Source organism: Antedon mediterranea, chromosome 2, assembly GCF_964355755.1.
Source record: "Antedon mediterranea chromosome 2, ecAntMedi1.1, whole genome shotgun sequence".
Classification (NCBI taxonomy): Eukaryota; Metazoa; Echinodermata; class Crinoidea; order Comatulida; family Antedonidae; genus Antedon; species Antedon mediterranea.
In genome coordinates, this window is record NC_092671.1 from 40,774,519 (window position 1) to 40,799,334 (window position 24,816).

General features: G+C 32.6%; 1 protein-coding gene across 1 annotated transcript; it reads right to left on the reverse strand.

Moving 5' to 3' along the window:
• Nucleotides 1–896: 896 nt before the first annotated feature.
• On the reverse strand, nt 897–23,655 carry LOC140041142 (uncharacterized). Its single transcript, XM_072087562.1, has 27 exons — nt 23,398–23,655; nt 19,715–19,962; nt 16,909–17,090; nt 16,681–16,811; nt 12,192–12,336; nt 10,167–10,290; nt 9,763–9,924; nt 9,234–9,274; nt 8,883–8,980; nt 8,523–8,781; nt 7,902–8,015; nt 7,495–7,608; nt 6,987–7,100; nt 6,624–6,734; nt 5,995–6,108; nt 5,742–5,855; nt 5,504–5,617; nt 5,179–5,292; nt 4,953–5,066; nt 4,363–4,476; nt 4,139–4,252; nt 3,879–3,992; nt 3,495–3,760; nt 2,812–3,200; nt 2,453–2,558; nt 2,011–2,188; nt 897–1,539 (listed from the first exon to the last, which is right to left on the reverse strand). The coding sequence occupies exons 1-27, from the start codon at nt 23,509–23,511 to the stop codon at nt 1,391–1,393; spliced, it is 3,957 nt and encodes a 1,318-aa protein (XP_071943663.1). The 5' UTR covers nt 23,512–23,655; the 3' UTR covers nt 897–1,390.
• Nucleotides 23,656–24,816: the final 1,161 nt, after the last annotated feature.

The window sequence follows — 24,816 nt, forward strand, 5'->3', positions numbered from 1 at the left end:
TACTTTATCGTCATTCACTTTACCACTATGAACATTAATCATGATTTTAATTAGGTGCTTTAGGAGAGGGAGTTTTGAATTTAGTTGATTTGGCAAAGGTGTGCTATATTTTTTAAATTTTATTTCCAAACCAAACCAACAGCAAAAAGAAATTCGCCAATAACAGGAGGGTAAATATAGTAATAATTTAAACAAGTAAAGGCCTCATTCTGAAGTACCAAAATGTACCATAATCAACAATCCGTTTTTAGTCGCGTGCGTGCAACGCGACTCTACAGCTCACTATGTCGGTCGGTTGGTCAGTCAACACTAACTTGAGCACGCGACTGAAGCCATGTATACTGCCTTGTTTAGAATAATTAAGGTCATATCATGTCAGGTCGTGAAATATCAAAACACATCATTGTCTAATTCTGCTTGACTTAGGCTATATACATTATTTTATTTATTAATACAACAATGGAATAATATTAAACTATACATATTTAATGTAAAATTACCGATCAACCTGATTGTAATAAAAATATTTTATAATAAAATCGTATAATAAAGTTGTTGGCATAACATATTTTGTTAAAAAATATTATTATTAAATAAATTAATGAACTTCGTAGTACGTTATGTAAGCTAACGATATTTGTTTTTCTGGCATAAGATTACTCGGTTCTAATGCAGTCAAAAGTGGATCTCCTGCATAATACACATGTAATTACGATATATCTTTTAATTAACTTTTAACCAACTTTCCTTTATAATGATTGACACTCTACTGCTGCAGCTCTCACTGTATTATGCTCGTCTGTCACGTTAAACCTACCCAATAAATTAGCGATGATCACAGGCCCTCATGGGATTGTAACATATGCTTTGTTCCCGGTTTATACCCAATGTATAGGACGTGTCCATGTTCATCATCATGTTTTATATACATCGATTATGTCAATATTTCAAACGTTTTTTTAAATCCACTTTTGGTATTTATACGCATGGTTTATACAATGTTCTACATTAAGATAAAGCCATTATAAAAAAAGCATAACTTATTCATACAAAACTTAGTATGTCTATTAATTAACTTAGGTTTGCCAATTACTGCCATCAATGTATCAAACAGTATTCTAAATAGACATCTGAACAACAATCCTTCGTGTATTAAAACAATTTATATTTTATTACACACTTTGACTAATGGAACACAGTTATGACGACACACTTGACGTAATCTGTATGTATTTCATAGAAGGCACATGTTATCATCTATTAATATCTCATATCAACTAGTTTCCCTTTGGGAATCAATATAACAATATACACATATTATAAATAACTATTATAAAACAACATTGCCTCATGTACTCATACTTTATTATTACGTATTGTCTTTTCATTTTCATGATTTGTCGCTTTCGACATATTTCATTGTCGATTTTCTAATGTAAACATTACCAATTAAAAGTAATCCAACGATGACAGCAACGAGGAATACAATTGTGAGCGAGAGACCAAACACAACTGCACTACTGGATGAGTCTTTAGTATCTGCAATGAAAACAAAATACAAATTAGTCATATTGTTTTAATGTACAAACTATTTCTCTCTCATAATTCGGTAGCGCGAATCGCGTTCCAATGTCACTTTTTTCATTCATCAACATTTTCTCTGTCCAGAGCTGATGTGTTAATACATAAAATACACGAATCAGCGTCACATTTTATACAAATGATAAAAATATTCAAAATTAAATTTTAAAATTAAAATGTAGCACAAAACTCTGATAGCAAATTCCAAAAGAAACGTATTCCCATTGGGATCCTGCTCAATGATAAAATTGCACAAACAAAAACATTATACAAATTCAAAGTTATCAAAAAACATTAATTATTAAATTCATTATAATAATGTAACAAAATGTACCCACAGTAATTCAGAATTGTCAAGAACATTTGGAATCTTTTTTTATAATATTATAGGCCTAAATCATTATTTATCAATTAAATACATTGTTTTACCTTTAATATTTCTCTTGAGCCTTATACCTCCTCTTGATTTCAGTGTTTTATCTGTATCCAGTTGTACTGACCGTTTCTGTATTTTAGGTCCAGTATTCTCTTGACCTGAACAGTCTGGTACGCATGTGCTACTAACATTCTTCATATCACATAGTTTTACTTGGCAGTGTATGTACACCTATTTTCATTAGATAATTAAAACATAAGATATTAAATATGAAATAAGATAGCTAATACAATGTAAAATTCATTTTAAATATTGCATTATTAATGCTTGGTTCCCACTAGAGACGCAACACAACGACGTAACGCAATGTAAGGGATTTGACCAATCACAAGCGATGGATTTATTCGACTGTCATTTTGTCAACTCGTTTGCGTCCTTGCGTTACGTCCTAGTGGGAACCAAGCATCAAGCATAGCCAAGTAAACATGTACATACCATAGCTTCTACATCGAAGTCTACAAACGATAGTGCTTCGATTGAGAAACGGACTTCTGTTGTTGAAGGTGATGTATGAAACTGTAACGTTGGATCAAGGCTGCATCTGAAATTGTATAATTTAAATCATTATAACTTTGCGTTACCTACCAACGCATTCTCTTAATTTGAATACCATACGTGTTATTGCCTTGTGACATGAAATTCGCAATAATAACGACACAAAGTTAATATATGCGCGCGGATGACAGTGAAATTCATTCTGCATTGCCATTATTAATACATTTCAAACTTACCCATTTGAATTTTAATGTGAATAAAAGTGGTGTTTACGCCACAAAAGAGAAGAAAAAACATACCCATTTTCAATGAAAGTGTATGTTGCAGATGCTTCTTTAGTAGACGATGGGCACGCTACACATGTTTCAATAAACAGCTGTAACTGTGGTCGAGAGAATAATCGGGTTCCAAAATATATCCGATCATTGACTGCGATATCTGCCGGAAATTCATCTTTGGTATATCGGTATGAAGAATCGCGGTACATATTCAAGCCAAAATCTAAGTTTCCATAACCTCTCTCGTTAACAATTACATTATCTACTTGCGGAATGTAATTGACTGATATGTCTGCATTGCTTCCCATAATGCACTCGATATGGATTGCACTCGGCAGTGAAATTCCGTTTTTCTTAGGTTCGTGTCGCAGATGAACTTCATTTCGGAATATGACATGTGTTCCCTTTTCCTGTAGATTAAATAATTTATAAACATTTTATATTTGTAATGTTCTCAGAAAGTGCACTTCATTAAAACTGGTAAAGCGTGGTTCCCACTAGAACGCAACGCAGTGACGTATTGACGCAACGTGATGTATTGCGTAATCAGAAGTGGGAACCGACGACGCAACAGTGCTGCAAAAATCGCAGGTTTTATTTCACGCAGGCGGGGACAAACACAATTATTGGAAGAGCATTGTTTACGTTGCGTAGGTTGTGTTACGTTGCGTCGCTAGTGGGAACCACGTTAGAATCCAACTTACATCAGCTACTGTTCCACACTTCCCATATGCTGTTCCGATACTGATGTGCGTCGCATTGTGACGCGTTCCAACGCAACTTAAGTCCGTGAGCGTGACCTCTTGAGGGATTAAATCACCAACAAATATCTTTGAAATATAAATAATCATATACGTCTCCATACAATGAGCTTCAGCAGCATGAACCTCGCCACTAGGTGGAGTTGCATGTACCACTCCAGGCTCCTGTAGTTCTGCAGCCAGTACGTCTCCATAACCAGTGATTACATCTAGTAAGAAATGTGTAAAGCGTTAGTGTCCAATAATCTACTATTGTTATAGGCGTGTTTTAACAGTATTTATAATATTATACCTAAAGCATTGAATATAATGTGTAGGTGTACTTACAGGATTCACAATGTCGACCAGTGCGGTAGTATGGGCAAATACATTCAAATCCATTCGGCCTATCTTTACATACTCCTTCATACATACATGGGTTAGACAAACATTCATCAAGGTCTAAAACGAAAAGACAAACATAATGTGTTATTGTCACTCCTATTCTATACAATAACAATGATTGTTCATCCTAAACTCTTTATTCAAATAGGCCTCTTCAAATGTCTACGCTACGCACAATCAGTGAATAATAATCAAAGCATTACCAGTTTCACAGTTTGGTCCCTCAAATCCAGGTGCACATACACAGGAATATGAATGTACTTGGTTTACACAAATAGCTCCATTTTGACACGGTTCAGACGTACATTCATCAACATCTGTAATAATACAAGTATGTTTAGATTCATACAGTAGAATCATTAGCTGTATAGGTGATTTCATTTAAGTTTTTTGTGAAGCACTTTTTGTTCAATAACCAAGCACTTACCAGTCTCGCATGCAGCTCCAGTGTACCCCATCATACAGTGACATACAAAACCATTGACCAGGTCCGTACACGTCCCTCCATGCTTACACACATTGTTAGAACATTCGTTAATATCTACAAAAATAACTTTATTTAATATCGATATCCGTATATCAAAATGGGAAGTCTATTGATTTTATCTGAATTAAAGGATGGCGAGGCATTTTCCCCTTTTCTACAATTAAGGCTTCCTCTTTTCAACATTCATAATTGAATACAGTAAACACTGTGCGTCACGTACGTGTATCAGCATTATTGCGTCATTCCCGTTCAATTTACGCAAGTGGCCATCTATGGAGTTTCATTACATGGTATCCCTTCCTTTTATGAGTATATGCGAAAATCTATCCATGGTTTTATGCAACGTATGTTGAATAGTTGTAATATTCTTGTTGCTTGTGTTTGCAAACATGTGCTCCATAACTCAAAAATGTATTGTAGATAAAGAAGTATCCTATATTTTTAAGCTTAGAGTTTGCGAATTTTCTTTTTCTTTTCCGCTTGTACGTTTATTGATATATGGATGAATTTTCCGAAATAAATTAAATTACCTGATTCACAAAATTCTCCCTCGTAACCCGCGCCACACTCGCAAGTGACGCCACCAATCTTATCTGTGCAGGTAGCACCATTTAAGCAAGGAGTGGATACGCAGTCGTCTTCATCTGGAAAATCAATGAACATTTTTGTCAATTAACTCAAATGTGTATAATATAATTATTTGTTTATATAATGTGATTTCCTTCTACCGTTTCTATAAAAGTATGTTGTACTTACTTAATTCACAATTCTTTCCAGTGAACCCAGAGTGACAGTTACACTCATAACTTCCAAACGTATTGACACATGTACCTCCATGTTCACATGGTGATAAGTAACATTCATTTCGATCTGTTGATAAAACAATATCCATTGTTTAAAGTCGGTTGTTATGCTATAATACAGTTTGACAATTTATTGTTCAAAACCATTTAATTACACAAGAGTGTGGATGACCAGATCCACTACAGTTATTATTGCCTTACGACATCCATTACATTTGTCCCATCTTTAAGCAGTCAATATCTGTACAACAGTTAGTATCTATAAAACATCGACTTACCATTCTGGCACAGCTTGCCTTTAAATCCATAATCACATTTGCATTTGAAAGAGTTCAATTTATCAATGCACTGCCCTGAGTTCTGACAAGGATTTGATTCACACTCATTGATTTCTATAAAATTTACATATAGATACTTTAATACATATAAAATGAATACACATAAATACTTGTATCGTACATTTTGTTGTGATATGGAATAAATATATGTATATACAGTATTAAACCTTGTATTTACCTATTTCGCAGTTAGGCTGGGCATATCCTTTAATACACTGACAAAAAAATCCATTAATTTCGTCTGAACATTTACCTCCATTCAGGCATGGAGAAGAATCGCACTCATTTATATCTGTTAATTTTGAGAATAAAACGTTCATGTTTAGGGAAAACACCATAGTACTTAACTTGTAGGATGTTTAAAATAACGAGCTTTGGTTAACTTTAATTCAACATCAAGGCAATGTAATTTACAGTAATCATGTTCTTACTTGTTTCGCAATGGTAACCGCTAAATCCAGGTACACATTGACATTGGTAGTGATATTCCTTGTCGATACAACTAGCCCCATTTTTACACGGTGCTGAAGCGCATTCATCAACGTCTAAACGAAATTAAAACACAAACTTTTGTAACCTAAATAGATTCTATATAATTTGTCATGCACTTAGACTTTCAATCGCTTCTTTTAAAAATTGACTTTAACTTTAATACGGTAATTAATGAGTAATATTAACAAAAGTGTTTTTCTTCTGTAGGCGTTATATAACAAACATTCCAATATACAGTATTGGTATCATGTCATTCAAGTGTTTAACAAGACACACGCTTGTTTGCCGTCTAAGAGGCGGCACCTTTTATTCAGTGAAGCAAACACAAAACGCTGGATAGCGTACTGTTGAAGAGAAATGGACCTGAACGAATCCCTTGGTTGTAATTGTATTGATGTATGACAAACTATTCCGACAATTGTCAATATTAATTACAGTATTATATTAATTATTTCAGTAAAAAATTTATAATTTCTGTTATTATTTGTATTTGGCCCACGTATTTAGCACTTTCGGTTACTCTCTAGATTTGATTCATAATACTATAAATAAAAACACAAATACTAACCAATTTCACACAAATCTCCGTCATACCCGGCATTGCAAAAACACATAAAAGCTCCCGGAAGATCCACGCAATAACCATTTTCACATGGACTTGAGTCACATTCGTTCACTTCTGATTTGAGAAAAAAATTATTTATTAATGATTTCTTTTTTTCAATTTAAATCCTTTAATGGCATGGTCCATATTGTTTTATCAAAAACATTTGGAAATACAGTTATTTCACAGTCTTTCTAACGTAATATGACTCTTCCCCCACATGATTACTTCATTGCATTTATTATCCTGTATGTATGTTATTATTGTGGAAATAAATGAAATTAAATTGAAAATTTAAATTATATAAATATAAAAATGATTACAAACCAGATTCACAGAGTGGGCCAATAAATCCGTCAGTGCATTTACATTCAAAGCTATCAACTCGATCAATACAACTAGCTCCATGTAAACACGGAAGTGACCAACATTCGTCATTTTCTAAAAGAACAACAATCAATACCTTATGTTAAAAGTATTCAACGATAAAGTTCATAACCTATTTAATATAATTGTAAATAGATTTAATTGTAAACATATTGTATAATGTACTTTTATTTTGCTTTGGCGGTTTCGAACTTGGTAAATTTATTTTTTTTTTAAAGAACAAGCAAGTAACGTACAGTATTTAGGTTTATAGCTTATCTTTGGTTGTCCTCACCTGTACAGTATTTAGTTTATAGCTTATCTTTGGTTGTCCTTACCTGTACAGTATTTAGTTTATAGCTTATCTTTGGTTGTCCTTACCTGTACAGTATTTAGGTTTATAGATTATCTTTGGTTGTCCTTACCTGTACAGTATTTAGGTTTATAGCTTATCTTTGGTTGTCCTTACCTGTCTCACAATTGCCACCAGTGAAGCCTGGTAAACAGGAGCAAGAATAGGAATCGATGTTGTCAGAACATTCACCTCCATTCAGACACGGAGAAGACTCGCATTCATTGATTTCTAGAGATGCCATTAAATTAAAATATTTATTTGTTTCATTATTATAACTTGGTCATTTGTGAGTGCATCGAAAAGACCCCGAAACTGCACGAAACCGGCGACAGATCCACCACCATGGCTGACATTAAAAACAATCCTAGTTCGTCACATGATGATGGTTTTACCGTATTAATCTAGAATCCATTTTCAATCATTTAAAATAACCAAGACTGCTACTATTACGACTATTACTAATAAGTCAAAATCAAGTAAAGAAGGTTTAAGTTAAGGTAAAGATTATAATTTGTAGTTACCTTCTTCACAGTTGTTACCCTGGTAACCAGGTACGCACTCACATTCATAACCATCTTCTAACTCAACGCAGATAGCTTCGTTTTGACAAGGGCTTTTTAAGCAGTATTCAGGTCCTATTAAAAGAAGGGTTTATTTCTGATAAAACCGTCAATAACTAAATTCCTGAATCCATTAAAATAATGAAAACAGATTAAGTACGTCGCTTTCTGTAATATTTATAAATTGTGCATGCTTTCAATATAATAAGTAGGCTTACTATACTTACTGTACAATACTGTGATTAGGGATTAAACATAATATATCTCCTCACAATAACAACAAAATTGACTGTTTTGAGCCCCATAAAAATGGCAATCAATACCGAAAGTATTGTTTACACTTTCACTCAATTATTCTCTTTTTTTTTGCAGTAAATACAGATATTATTATTATTTGGAAGATGCAGTTCTCGATATAAGAAAAAAATAGTTTGGCCATTCTAAAGTAAGAACGTATCTTGTCAGGCTTTTGCTACTGTTGCATCTCCTTCATCACGTTTCATTATCTTGTTAACTTTGAGACAATTTATTTGGACTTAAAGTTTATTGTATTGTAAGCATGTACTTAATGTGTGTACGTACCTGTGTAGAACATCCAAGACCAAGTACCAACCGCTACACATTTACTGTTAATTCTGCTATAACGACTCGCAGTTGGAAACACTTGTACAAAGTATTTCTTGTTTCCTCTAAACTCGACTCCTTCAGTTGAGATAATCATGGCTTTAGGATTATCAATTGGAAATCTTACTAAGTCGGATGTCGCTGGTTCAATATCTAATAAATATTTTCCAGAACGTTTAAAGATTTTCACGGCAGCCGGAGCTGTATCAGTTGTTATCTGTTGATAAAATTGAAATGTGTCTTATGTTTAGAATTGTGTCAACACATTTATTTTAGTAAGTTATAACCAATGAATTATTTTAAAACTACTGTACTTACATTTTCGTTAAAGGTAATTGTAATTTCACTCTTTCTTGCTGATATTGTTGAAAGCGGGGATGGGTCTGATAACATCGGGTTTACTTCTACCATTTCACCTATTTATGAATAATACATCATTACTAATATTTGTCTGGTATATAACATAACGATCGTTTAATATTGCGTACTATTGCACGCAATGTGATCCACATTCGTCCAATCAAATTTATTTAGGTGTTATATAATATAAACTATATAACGAGTTTTTGGAGTCAGTTTTATGTTATTTAAACATAATCAGTGCATCTATTGGTAGTAGGCTATCATGTCTCAATGTTTAAATTAGGCCAAACGTATAAACATACTTACTTATAATTACTAGAGACATACACGTTTGGTCACTTGACATTCTGAAAATAGTTAAATTGAGATATAATAATGATGCCAATCCAGAGTGTAGCGTTCATGTTTTCACAAAACGACGATTCACAAAACGACGAATTAAGTTTTGATAGGTATGTATGTCTCCCTCATCACTGTCGGGTAATTTTAAATAGGTCAGAATTTAAAGCTTAAGTACTAAATCCTCTTTCATATACCGGTGGTATTCGGCATCTTTTGTGTGTCAAACAATGATATTATTGAGCTATTACTTTGCTAAAAAACAGTTAGAGAAAATGCCGTATTAGTTGTTTGTTTCGCGATTTCCATGTAAAACAATGTCGTTCACTATATTTCAAACGAAAGCACAAATTTAATGGGGCATACCAGATTAATCTGTAATTACTTTCATTGCATGGCCAACTCTCAGATATTATTGTGGATTAGTTGAATTACAGTAATGAAATATTTATCACATTATTGATTTCAATGAATATTATTGAATGTAATAACTTACTTCTTGCTGTCTGTGGCATAATAACATAGAATCTTCTCTCCTACTTGGTCTGGGCTCGGTGTCCACGTCACATTCACAAAATAGTCGGTTTTAGATCCGGGTAGTTTTGCTAAAGAAGATTTCCTCATTCCAACAGGAGAGATGGTTTGAATCTCCTTAATGCTACACAAGTTTAATATTACGAAACACATAAATGAAACCAGTATTTGTTTTACTTATTTGAACTTGTTGACAATTCTATAATGATTATGGTCCATTGGTATTAACTACCGTGTCTATCAATTCAACACCATCAGTATGCACGGCACGATGCATTAAAACATTAAAACGCCCCAAAAATGTACTTAGTTTAGGAACACTTGTTATTTTGTCTCTATCCAAATAATAATACTGATATTTCTCACCTTATATCAGGCCTACTACTTCGTGCAATAAGCTGGGTACTAAAAGTCTCCCCTACTGAAACAACATAGCAGGCACTGAGGGCATTTGGCTCGATGAACACTGGAAATACATCACAGTTTGATTCTGAAAATAGAACTCATTATTAGATTGATGATGCCGAAAAGGCCAAGTACAGTATACAAGTTTAGAAAGTACCATCGTTAAGCAGATGTAGGGCTTTAGGTTTGTAGTGACAGTTTGACAGTCTTTTGGTTCGTTGGGGTCTAGGTGAATTTGAACCATTATAAACATTTAGCAGGAATAACACATACATGTTTATTTTACTTTAAACTATATAAACTATAAAAAAATAGAATAAAAACCTAACATTTATCATTTGGTTAGTGAATTGGCCTACTGGTTGTTCTAATAAACGCCATAATAAAATAAGTCATACGTGATCACAAATTAATATATTGATTTTGTTGTATTGAACCTCCTTTCAAGGGTTATGCTGTTAACGGCTTTCAAGAATTCTTGGCAAGTTGATTTAGCTGCCACGTCTCAATAGTTTACGACTGGCACACCAATTATGAAGTCACGTACATGTAAACCTTCCAATAGGGCCCCTGGTTATGGCTTAGTAAATCACGCTGTCAAAAGTTTCCCAAATAAAGGAAGCCACTTGGAATGTTATCTTTTATTCTTACCACGTGAAAAAAAGTTTTTACTTTATTTTATTGAACCGTAAGAGAAAATATTCGTTATCAGTGTTCACATCGTAATTTGAACAATGTATGTATACACATTGATTATTATAAATAGAAAATTATAGCAATAATAGCACATCATGATTTCAATCATAGAAGAATCACTGATCGGTGGTTAGTATAGTCACTTCATAATTATAACCAATGTCAATGTCAAACTATCCAGTTATTAAAAATGATTACCCACCAATAATTTGTAACAATTGGCGATGACAACGAATGTATAAATTAGAAATGGACAAGAATTCAACCACATTTCATGTTCATTTGGCTAATAAACATTACGGAAAGTTGACATGGTTTAGCTATGCTTTGAGAAAGATTTGTATAGATATAACTAAAACAGTCTTATAAGATAATTTTACATTTTATCTTTATAAACCCGATCAATTCATTAAGAAATTCAGCGATCCATGCAACATGTCTGGCAAACGCTTTTGTACGATAAATAAATCAGGTAATTGATGATACAGCGCGAAGGAGTTATGTTGATGAAGGAAATTATTTTATTATGCGACGACACAACACCAAAAAAATCATCGTTTAACAATTATTCACAAGCATTTGCTACGGCATAATGTGTCATTTGTAAACATACATAAACATCAGTATCCTCAGTTTCGATTTCATTTTGACCTACTGTACAGTAATAGGGCCTAGATCATACGGACGTAACGGATAAACATCATCATGTCATCTACGCAATGAAAAGGAAGGAAATACATATTGCCATGATGCAGTAATTGTCTTATGAAGTTGTATGATCCATGTAACATAATGTTCTTCGTGTAACCAATTGAAAGTTGTATGATCCATGTAACATATAATGTTCTTCGTGTAACCAATTGAATGTAACCAATTGAATGTAACCGTTTAATATTTTCAATAGTTACGTGATGGAGTGAAGAGTACAGCGCTGTACGCTAGCGTCACGTTCCATCTATAATGTTAAAAAAATAGAGATTTGTATCTCGCCGCTGTATTCATGGCTTCTCTACTAATTTCTTGTTGATTGAAACTTGTTTAAAAAAAATTATTATCACACAATCAGTTTCTCTCTCATAAATTCCTATACGTGACTACTCCTCACCGGGTGTTCAGTTTGTAATGGACTTGTGTTGATATATATAGAGAGTGATCGACCTTTCAAAATCAACCCTTAAACTATACTCCTACTACTCATAAACTCAACAATATTATGAGTTATAATAATTTGTTTTTCATCACATTTTTTATTCAAAATAATAAAAAAATTGAGTATGAATCGGAGCCTACCTGAATCAAAAACGTTGACGAGGAATTGTAGAGGAACAGCACTGAGAGCATCATCCGGGTAATCTACGGCAAAGTCTTCAATCATGACAGCAGCAGCGTACCATCCTATATCACCTGATGCATCGAAAGTTAGTTTACATCGCATCTATAAAAAACATACAAAGGAAATTACTTTTACTTCATTTATTTGAAATATACACACAATTACATATCTCTTTATTTAAAAAATACTGATGGATTTAACAGATTGACAGATTGTGTGAAAATTACAAGTAAAAATAAACATTTTAAAAAATAAATACAAAATTCAAACGACGATTAACCCCCATCCCGCCCCACAAAAAAAAAAGAAAAAAAATAAGAAAAGGCAAGAGGGTCATCAGAACAATACATGATGCCTAATAATAACATTACAATTAAACAATTGTTGTATGTTTATCTGGAACAGACCATTTATGTCGATTACGTGTGGTTTGTCACTAGACATATTTTTACGATTACATTTAAATCAATTAACATTAGACAATTCAGAGTTGTATCGAAAATATCCCCTTGATGCAAATAATAAAGCAGCGACATCACTTGATTTCCCCTTTGTATTGCACAAAATATAGATGGTAGTCTAATTCAATACATATAAATACACAATGCATTTTATTAAATGAATTGCTTTACTAAAAGTCTATTATTAAAATGTAATTTTACCGCATACCTTTGATTAGAATGAAGAATAGGAAAATACAGTACATGTATCCTCAATTTCATATACTTGAATTGTTGAAACCAACAAAGACGGTTGATACGGCACTCTAACAATGATCATTATAACTATTTTGTGCATTGGAATTTTAGATAAAGCTTGAACTTATGGAATACGTTAAACCTAAACCATGGTACTTTATTATTAGCCAGGGAAATATCTTGATTCAAAAAAAAAATTTGTAATTAACCGAAATATTAACATCAGTAATTTTTAGTTCGGAATGGTTACATTTACTTTCTATAAAGTGTATGTGGCATCAAGCACTGTATCGTTTCATTATTAAGTATATGTATTTTTAGATGAATGACTTTATCTCGTGCATAGAATATGCATGGTTGCCTGTTATATAATTTGCAGTCGGGCAGCAAAGTGGTTGACCTCGCGAATTATTACCAAATCAAAATTTGAATTGCCGCCATCTTGGAATCGCGATAAAGCAAGTAGTGCGGAATTACAAAATGCAGCAAAAAAATGTTCAATAACATTTAAATAGCATATTCATACAATTAAATTTATATTAATAAAATTCAACTAAGGAGTTTACGAAAGATAGGCTACTTAAGAAATACTGCCGAGATCGGTTCCCCCACACGGCGTAGGGTACCGCAGTGCTAAGGGGCCTAGGTAGGAAAAAATCTGATTTTACCCGTTAAACATGCTTGAACCAAGGCCATTTTAATATATATTATCCAGATTATATATCAAAACAAACTGATAAAAGGATTTGTTGATTTGCTTCTGATGAGAAAAGTGCCGGATTCATTTCGCTGACGGCGAATGAATACACGAATTTTCGCCATTTTCTAGCACTAGCCTTGGGTACCCAGACAGCTGATAACGATTATATTCGATTGTCCAGACGTCTCTGCTACTGGTGCTCAATACTACAGTATGTATTACCATGGACCTATAGATCCATGGTATTACTGTACATATAGTACTGTATGTTTAGTTTTTGCTTTCTTTATGGCAAAATAAATATTTAATTTTTATTATTGCTTATTTTCCTTTAACTTTATCCAAGAAGTACATATTATTATATATATGCATATTACAGTCAAGTTGCAACTGCCACGAATCCACTCCACTTTGGTTACTAACTAAATAATTAATACAGTAGTATAACATCATATAACTAACAAACAAATTAAAAAGTTAATAAATTAACCACCATTAAATAATTTTATTTACACAAAAGTATTTTACATACAGTATAACATGTAATATCTTGTTTACATCGAAGTAAAATATGCCTATCAAACTATCTTGCTCAGGCTAAAATATCAAGTTATATGTCAATATTTGAGTTAAATCATCGCGATAATAAACATTTTTATTTATTTTTTTATTTTTAAAGACATCTGTTACGTACATCAATTTACAAATATCAAAATAGGATTGTTTTTGCAGCACAAGATGAATCACAAGTCGGATAGTTTATTCTTAGAAACCTGAAAGAAAAAAAACACCAATAATGAGCTATTCATAGTTAAATAATTTTAATGTCAACTTTAGTCATCCTAAATTGTGTCGCCATGATCACTACTACTATACTGTATATATAAATATCATACTATGTACGACCATCCAAATTACCTCATCCTACCTACAGTCCTTCCTAGCCTAGGCTACATTATTGTCATTACAAACCTCCAACAGCCACAACATATTTTCTTTTCTTTGGCAAAGAATTTCCCGTAATATAGTCCTAAATTAATTAAATAAATTAAAAGGTCTAGGCCTAGGACTTTCTTTAAATATCCGACGATATATATCCATAATTCAGTGGATATAGATTCAACATTTTAAACATAATATGGCTTCACATTGATTATAATAAGTCGGCGGTATGCCACTAAAAACTAGCCTGCGGCCCTCTCTATCCCTCTACAAATAGCACTGGGTTTCCGTCAAATGGGCTAGCCTAGGCCTAGATAATACAAGTTGGGTACATTTTTTTACAACCAAATAATCTACAATTATATTGCAATATTTACCAAACTAGCACCAAATCCAAAATAATAAAGCTACTAATAACATATTTTGGTATATTAACTGGTTTAAAAACGGATTGCACATAGTGATTTTGAAGGATTGAAATTACTCAACCACACGGCCTGTACTAAACATAAGAATCCAAGATGGAGTCTGCTTAGAATATATCCCCAGCTTTGAACGGATATTGAATCCGTCCCACAAGCTGAACCAAGCTTAAACTTTCAGAAAAGATAGATTAATAACCTAATAACCAACCACTAAGTTTTTATAAAGGTTCCGTGCTGATGAGAAAAGTGCCGGATTCCCTACGAAACCAAACAAATAAATCATGTAGCCTACCTCAACCAACACCTCCATCTGCACTTTTTTCTTCAATAAGCTCTGTCGTCATTTCCTGGGCTATTTATACCAAAATTTTGTGGCGGGAATAATCTTCCATATTAGGAGTAACAATTTCCAAATATAGAAAGATATAATTTAACCCGGATGGTGGAAATTGCAGCAGATTTGTAAGGGTATTCCCATGCAAAATGCTTGCCGCGAAGTGAAAAGCGAACCGGAAGTCACTATAACTTGGCGACGCTCAGTGACCTGCGCAGTTAAAAAACAGCGTTTTAACGGTTAAATGAGCACTTTGCTGCTCGACTGTTTGTGTATACTTCTTGACTGTAAAATATGCGGTGATTTGAACTTGTTACTGACCTACTCGTGGTCAATGTAAACAGTTTGATAAATGGCTATATATTGGCGTTTATTGGTAAACAGTTTCAGACCTCCAAATCCAGAGTTTAATTTCACTGTGACATCATCCTCGGATAGTAATATTGATCATTTTTATATGAATCAATAACTTGTGCCATTTTGGAATGTACGTCGAAGCCTCTTAGATACCAACATTAGAAATGTATCATTCCCTTAATTATTTGTCATTGGATAACCCTCATTTCATTTTTACTTCATTATTTATTCGGTCTATTTCAGTATAATTATACATAACAAACAAAATGAAATTGGGGAGATTAGGCTAAGTGAACTATTATTATTACTGTAGCTGAGCCGGTTGACCCAACCCCAAAGTCAGTTTACACACAAAAGACACAAAATACAGTTAAAGCGAATCAAAATGAATGTGAACTTTTCTAATGAAGGCTGATGGGCTTCTCCGCTATGCGTGTTATTCAAAGGAAGGATTATGATATACTTTATGGTCTTGTGCGTCTATTTAGTGCATTATTATACAAGGAAGGATTATGATATACTTTATGGTCTTGTGCGTCTATTTAGTGCATTATTATACAAGGAAGGATTATGATATACTTATGGTCTTGTGCGTCTATTTAGTGCATTATTATACAAGGAAGGATTATGATATACTTATGGTCTTGTGCGTCTATTTAGTGCATTATTATACTCCATAATTGAATACAATATAAAATGCACCTCGATCCCTGTCAATTATTACAATTTTAACCACAGGTTTGTCACCTATATTCTCTTCGGGCCATAAAGTATGCTTAGTAAATATCACTTAATACCTTTTTAAATAATTTAAAATATTCTTTAGTAAATCAATCTGCTATCAATATATCTAGTAATAATAGTTAATACGGTGTGTCGTATTTTGAATAATGTATTAATAATTAATACTGTCGTAATGGAGTAAACTGAAGTAATTTTTCACAAAATAATTGCAATTCTCTATATGAATGATAACATTTTATATTTTACCTCGTCAAGTTGAAATTTGTCAGGTTGATCACAAGCAACCTCATCTTGTCGTCTGTTATTTTTTGGTATACATTCACCTAATGCCTCTTTTGGCCAACGACATCGTACATCATCTTCATTAGGATCAATTACTGAATTTATTAAAAACAAAAACAGTATAATTATCGAAATAATCTAAATTAAAATGTAAATGAATTTCAAACATGAAAATAAATGTAGGCATATTACCTGGGACAGTGATTTGTCTGTCACAACCCTTCGGAATCCTTATTATTGGCAGCATAGACGTCACGGGAGAGGAGTTTAGTAAACCATTGTCCGGTCGTGGATTCAGATTTATACGTGGTACAATTGACCAGCCTATTGCATCACCGAAATTCTCAAGTTCAATCCAACAGCAATCAACGAACCTGAATAAGTTAAATGATCAAAATGTAAATTTACCATATGTGCAAATGACATTGAATGTATGCATCATCTTACAGAAGTTAATGTAATTATTGCCTTGGTTTAAACGTCACGAGAATCTCTATTCAATGGAAAGAATTAGGATTCAATTGGTATATCTGTTGTTGTTGTGTGTTAAATTCAAAATATTCAGGAAACTGTCAGCAGTTTTTATATTAATAATACAGACTTTGCTACAGGTAATTTGGTCGTGTGTCATTGTGTGTGACTGGTCAAGTTATCAATGTCGGTCTAATGGGTCCCAAATATCAAATACCATCAAGTATTCTTTAACAGATAAAAGCAAAACTTAGAAATCAGTGGACTTTATCAAAGTAAATAGGCTTAGACAATACTGCTTTTGTCCGTGAACTTTCGGGAAGAGACTGTAAGGTTGTCTTTTGAAACAAACAAATCGGAAGTAACAAAAAAGTATTTACAAATTAAATACATATAGGCCAATGTTCCTAGATGAACAGGGTTAGGAAAACGTTTTATTTAAAAGAACAACAAAACCCAGGCGGGAGGCCTACGGCCTGGTGTTAGAAGTTAACACGCGATAGGTTGTTTTGTTTCGCTTATTCACAAGTTATTAGACGCAGGTAGTGTAAAAGGTAAGCCGCCGCAAGGGGTTTGTCTCAACTCTGCTACATGATGGAATGTCATACAAGTGATGTAGCAGACATACAGGCATGAATCAAGAATGGGTCTATTCATTTCAACTATTTCTAACTACCTGTCAGCACGCTGTTTTCGTCACTACTGTTTCGACAAAATTATGCATGGACAAGTTATGGAATACTTTGTGGCCTGTTGTAATAAACAAGATATAACGAAAATAGTCCATTGGTAGTCCTAATGTAATAATATGAAAACCGATTTAAATTTTCTTTCATATTAGGCTTGGATTATTATAAATCAATGGGCTTGGCTGATATAACATAATTCGAATACAATAAACTTATAGAGACTTATTTAACAGTCTGGTACAAACTCTCACAGCCAAATTTCTTTTGTGAAGTGCTGCATCAGGCAAAGCACATAATATTTTAGTATAACCAAATCGTAATTTTCTTACTACAGTAATAATTACCCTCGGTATTGCGTTTAAGTTCCAAGAGAATGCATTGAAATAAATATTTCTTGTAAAATTTCTGATGGATTATAGGCCCCCTTGTTCGAATCACATTTGTTTTAATATAGTTACTCGTATATAGGCCTATTAACACATTTTTAATGTTAAAACATTCTCTTATGTTCACTAAACTTTTAATACCATGACAACCCAAACATTTATATTAAAATCGGATGTTGCAATTATGCGCGAACTACTAAAAGCACCCCAGAGTCTTTTGAAAAGCGCCCCATGGTCATTAAAAGACGCCCTTGGGTTGAGGTTGTATTACAAATGCCAACGGGACGCCGCACACAAAATGTACCAAAAAATCCAAACAAACAATGGTCGATGATCTTAAATATAAAGAAAGCAATATTTGTGCACGTGTGTAAATCCAGTATCTTGTGAACACACTTTATGTACAATACCATTACTACTTTAATTAGCGATTCTACGTAGACTAGGATTAGCCAATAGTAACAAGATTGCCAAAACACATTCTTTTAATTTTTCTCCGAGAGAATAAAAAAACACATTCTACATCCTCCTTGATGCAAAATTCCAATATATTGAAAAAAGATGTTTTTTGGATATCCATAAATTATTACAATTTAACAACAAACCTTTAAAAAATTAGTTATTGAGTAGTAAAAAGTAGGGTAGTGCAGTAAGTAGTGAAACTGATGGAGTTTGTAAGGTGAGTAGTTCTACTTATCGAAAGTTGATCACCATCCCTGGGGTAAGACTTTGATTCGTATTGTCTGCCCTTTCGTTGGGGTTCATAATTACTTGGGAGGTCTTACTCTGATTTTCAATTAGACCAAATGTAAATTCCCAGAACACATTTATGTTCATAAACTTTAAATGAGATTACAGTATAAAATATTTGAAAACAACAGCATAATTAACTAATAATTTTAAAAAGAGAGGAATAAGTTGCCAAATTAGGTATATCTTATCAAGATTAAACATTTGTAAATCATCACTATACAGTTTTGTGGGTTTAATACTAATATAGACTTGGAAACTGTGTCTTTTTTTTTAGGAAATCAGGTAATATCTGCTTTTCCACCAGGCAATCTTTCGTTTTAAGTGTGCTCTTAATTTGTTTCCTTCCTATTAAGTTATCTATCTAATGAAACATTTTAATGTCATTTTTTCATGATTAGTTACAGATTTGTTAACTAGTCTTGAGACAAGTCCAAGTTCCATTATTGTCATACCGTAATATGTTGAATGTCGAATAGTACATTACTGATAAGGGTAATTGCGGGATGTTTCTGATTGATCTAGACTTTTACAGTTTCTGAAAGTCAACTTGTTATATAGTAGGATCTTTCAGCTTGTCGGTTGAGTTTTTGTGTCAGGGAGTTGAGTAATTATCAGATGTTTTGCCCTACTCTGACGTATTTGTACTTTATACTAAGTAATTTGAGAATAATCGTTTAATAATAAATATGTTTAACTTACTTCATTTGAAAGGATTTATCCATTCCTTTTTTTAATTTAAATGTATGTGTACCGATTCCTGTAATCCAGTTTTCTTCCAAACTCAAATCCGTACATTGGTATTTTAATCGAATCTTTGCTTCAGTACATGTTTCACATTCTAAATAAGATTCTCCCCAAAGTTTTGTTCGTGAATCAATTGCCTCTTGTGTACACTCGTCGTGTGGTCGGTTGTCTCTTCGCCACGAAACACGATACGAAACTCGAATCTGTCAAAATATAAGATTAGTGAAACTTATTTATAGGCCTATTATTATTGTTTTTAAATTAATTACACATATTTGTATATGGGGTGTAGAGGAAAAGCAAAAGTTAAAAAAAAACCACCCTGTCATGCAACAAACTACAATACAAATTTTAAAATAGTATATTGTAATTGTCTATAATAAATAAGTTAAGTAAAAACGTTCATTGTAAAATGTCATGTTATGTCATGTCATGTCATGTCATGTCATGTTAAAAAACAATAGTGATTCAAATATTCATACAGTCGTCATCATATTGATTCCAGTCATTAAAAATCAATACAAGATTATTTATAATCATACACATAGCTATAACTAAAACATACAGTTTGTCTTGATTTTATTATAAAGTTTATATAGAAATAACCACTAGGCCTAATATTGTTTAACATTTAAATAAATAAACATTTTATTTGGCGAAATAGAATAATTTCTACGCTTAATATTGAAATGTAGGCCTATGTATTGGTCACGCTAGTATTATTTTACATATTATATGAAATGTCAACTTTTAGTAAATTTGAAATAAACAGAATACCACCTGTTGAGATGGAAACGCCTGTTTGTGGTGACAAAATGGTATTATATACACGGCCCTCGCAGTGGTTAGTTAATCATCATAATTCATGTGTATGTAGCTCTTCCATTAAATAATTACATTATAATAAGACAAAATCACTACTTTCAATAAACTTGTCATCTGGACGTAATTAACGCAGGGGCCGATATATTTTATAAAATGCAATATTAACGTGTATATAGCATATTCGATTAGTAATATGTGATTTGGTAATTATCCGTAACAGGTATCCTATGGTGCTACATCGCATTGCATACTATGATTGTGGTGAGATTCAATCATCTACTTAATATCCATTCCACTTTTCAGACCAAAAACTATATTATAAACTATATTGACAAAGACCAAGCATCGGACTTACCAATATTAGCCATAATACTATATTGCAAGACCACGCATTACTAATATTAGACATACTATAGGCAAGTTATGAATTGGGATGTTTACACATTTGTACTGTATAATAATTAATAAGTAATGTTTTAAAATTCGATATTGATTGATGATAAATTCATGTTTGCATTCATATGTAGATCTGTTAATCTAATGATCTAAAATAATGTTTACCTTATATGGATCTTGAATAATAAAATAGGATTGGTAAATACCGTGCTAAATGTCAGTCTATATGCAAACTATGCAATTAAGTTAACGTACTAAACGATATGAATTCATTAAAATTAATTGAAGTAGATTCCAAAGATCAAGAAAGATAAATTATCTTTGTCTTGATATAAATGGCTGTTTTAATCTTGATTGCGGTTTATGTACTGGTTTCAAACTATTATGCCTCAACATACATTGGTCATGCAAAGATGAAATTGGATTCTTTGTCTACTACAGCAGCCATTTTATGGAAACTTTAATTACAACAGAGGTTATTAGATGAGTAAGCGTACATCTTTTTTGGCGAAGGTTTTAAACCTTGAGAACTTTAGATAAGTTGTTTCCTTTTAGCCTAATCATTCATCTAACATCATATAGTAAAGTTAAAGTTCACCGTACTTCGTAGTAAAAGGATTCTCATCGTATACAAAGAGTTTTTACATTTTTTTATCAATAGATAGTAGCTTTAATGTGTTGCCAACATTTATCCCGGTTGTCTAAACACCAATAATAACTCATAATTTAAACAAAATGACTAATTAATGAAATGATAATAATATATAAAATTAAAGCCGTAATTCTCTACCTCTACGTCCACATAGTTTCCGTTTAATGGAAACAGAAGACGAAGCAATGTACAAGATTTTTTCTTCGTCTTCCGTTCCGTGAAACAGAAGACAAAGCAATGTACAAGATTTATTCTTCGTCTTCCGTTCCGTGAAACAGAAGACAAAGCAATGTACAAGATTTTTTCTTCGTCTTCCGTTCCGTGAAACGGAACAGTGAATGTAGCTTAATAATCGCAAAAACTATGATAGAGTAGTAATATTAAATGATAGGCCTGATTAACATACCGATATAAATAGATGATATGAATACTTATAATAGGATATGTTCGAATGGAAACATTTTTTAAAACATTCATACACATAATTAACGGGATACTCTGTCTCGGTATTAATAGTTCAACAATATATTATTGACAGACATTATGTCAAGTAGGTCTAGCCGTTTGTATTATTAAGTTGGAAGGAATATAAATAAAGCGTATACTCTGTTTGTTTGAGGTAAAACATCGAATCAAACATGCCTGTCTTCTTGATTATTTCGAAACAAATTTACGTTAACCTCATACCGATATAGTGCTATTTTTTCTTCATTTATTATAAATATTTGCAATACTACCTAGATCTTGAATCATGAATTATTTATTAAGTCGGATTGATTGATTGATTTTATACGATATTCATACAAGAAAGTTAAAATATACAATGTACAAAAATAATACCAGGATAACCCATTAAGTCGACAAATAAAAGTAAACTTATTTCCAATGGGGTCCAATCCGTATTAACTTAAGAAGGATAGTGATTGAATTTGCTTATGGTTATCCTTGGCAATTTGCCTAAATATATTTAAAAAAAAAAAAAAAAAAAAAAAAAAAAAAATGAAAAAAGTGAGTGGTTGGGCCTAAGTACAATATATCATTAAGTTGGACGCAGTAAAAATGGAAAAACAAGAAAATACATATAAGACAAGATAACATCAAAAAACAATATTAAAAAATATCTTAATTAAACTGATATTCCAAGCTGTTCATTATTAAAATATTCTTTAAGTTTTATTTTGAAGGTTGCATTATTTTGTATTGATTTGAGTGAATTGGATAAGAAATATATAAAAAAATCGTATACTCTGTCAGACTGTAGGCAGTTATAGTTTGAGGTAAAACATCGAAACCGTGCGGGCCGTGGCATATACATTAAGTGATCTCATCTTGCCATCACTTAATTCACTATTCACCTGAATAAATCTTGATTAATTCATATAGTTAGTAATACAGTAAGCGAATGCGTAATTGTATACAACGATACAACGGCCATGTTAATTTGAATTATATATAAGTATACACAAGATACTTTTTAATAGAAAACAGAATACGATTAACTAAGATACGGCCAATGTTCCAACAAATAGTGTAAATAAAACAGTTACTCATATTGCAAGTAATAAAAAATGCAGTCATTATACCTGTGTAAATAGTTAGTAGGGGTTTTTAATATAAAAAGAATACAATAAAAATAAATGATCTGCTTAAACTTATAATAATGAATGCATCGATCTAGGTCTTTAAAGTTTGTATCTCGAAAATACTCATAGCAGTACATTGGACGTCACAATAGTTGTAGTTAGCAGCGATTATTATTACTTACCTCATCAGGATTATTCCCTGGTTCATAGGTAATGTATGCCCCACGAAAATGTGATGCGTGACAACTTAACACAATAATGTGTAAGAACAATAATCCTTTTGTGTAAGCCTGCATCGTGTTATTTATTCAGCTACAAAGTAAGGTTCCTTTCTAATGCTATATTTATATATATAATATAATCTTCCTCGTGGTATGTCAGTATATCCCTCTTTCTTCCAGTTTAGGTGTTTACCTTGAGTTCACACTGTTACTAGTGTACACATACCGTGGTTGGATTTATATATACTACTCACAACACTGTTCCGCTTTGATGGTTTGAATATTACTACGCTTCACGCCCCCACCGTCTGTTGTATGATACGTACTTTCCATTATTTCCTCGGGATATCGCCGGGATATCCTCAGTTTGCCCTCTAAGCGGTAATTCAACCGCATCCACACCCTGAACACCCATTCATCCTCCAATATACCAATTTCGTAAACATAATAATCTATTTGAAATTAATATTATGTATGTTACAATGGTCGGATACTGTAGTACACATGGTAAAAATAAATAAAATCAAAGGTGCCTGCTATTATTCTTCATTTTAAAATGTTGGACCGAAAGCTCACCGTAAAGAACATCGATATATTTTCCCCTCTCAATTGTACATAAATAATACTTAAATGTTCTACCCTTTTCTTGTTTAAAACTCACTATTCTCTTGTCTTTATTTGTAAGATAAAATACAACCAAATAATATATATATATATATATATAGGCTATATTTCTTATGGTTATTTCTAAACAAATTAGTTACCCTAACCCCAGACCGGTATAGTGTTATTTCTAAACAAATTAGTTACCCTAACCCCAGACCGGTATAGTGTTATTTCTAAACAAATTAGTTACCCTAACCCCAGACCGGTATAGTGTTATTTCTAAACAAATTAGTTACCCTAACCCCAGACCGGTATAGTGTTATTTCTAAACAAATTAGTTACCCTGACCCCTAACCGGTATAGTGTTATTTCTAAACAAATTAGTTACCCTAACCCCAGACCGGTATAGTGTTATTTCTAAACAAATTAGTTACCCTAACCCCAGACCGATATAGTGTTATTTCTAAACAAATTAGTTACCCTAACCCCAGACCGGTATAGTGTTATTTCTAAACAAATTAGTTACCCTAACCCCAGACCGGTATAGTGTTATTTCTAAACAAATTAGTTACCCTAACCCCAGACCGGTATAGTGTTATTTCTAAACAAATTAGTTACCCTAACCCCTAACCGGTATAGTGTTATTTCTAAACAAATTAGTTACCCTAACCCCAGACCGGTATAGTGTTATTTCTAAACAAATTAGTTACCCTAACCCCAGACCGGTATAGTGTTATTTCTAAACAAATTAGTTACCCTAACCCCAGACCGGTA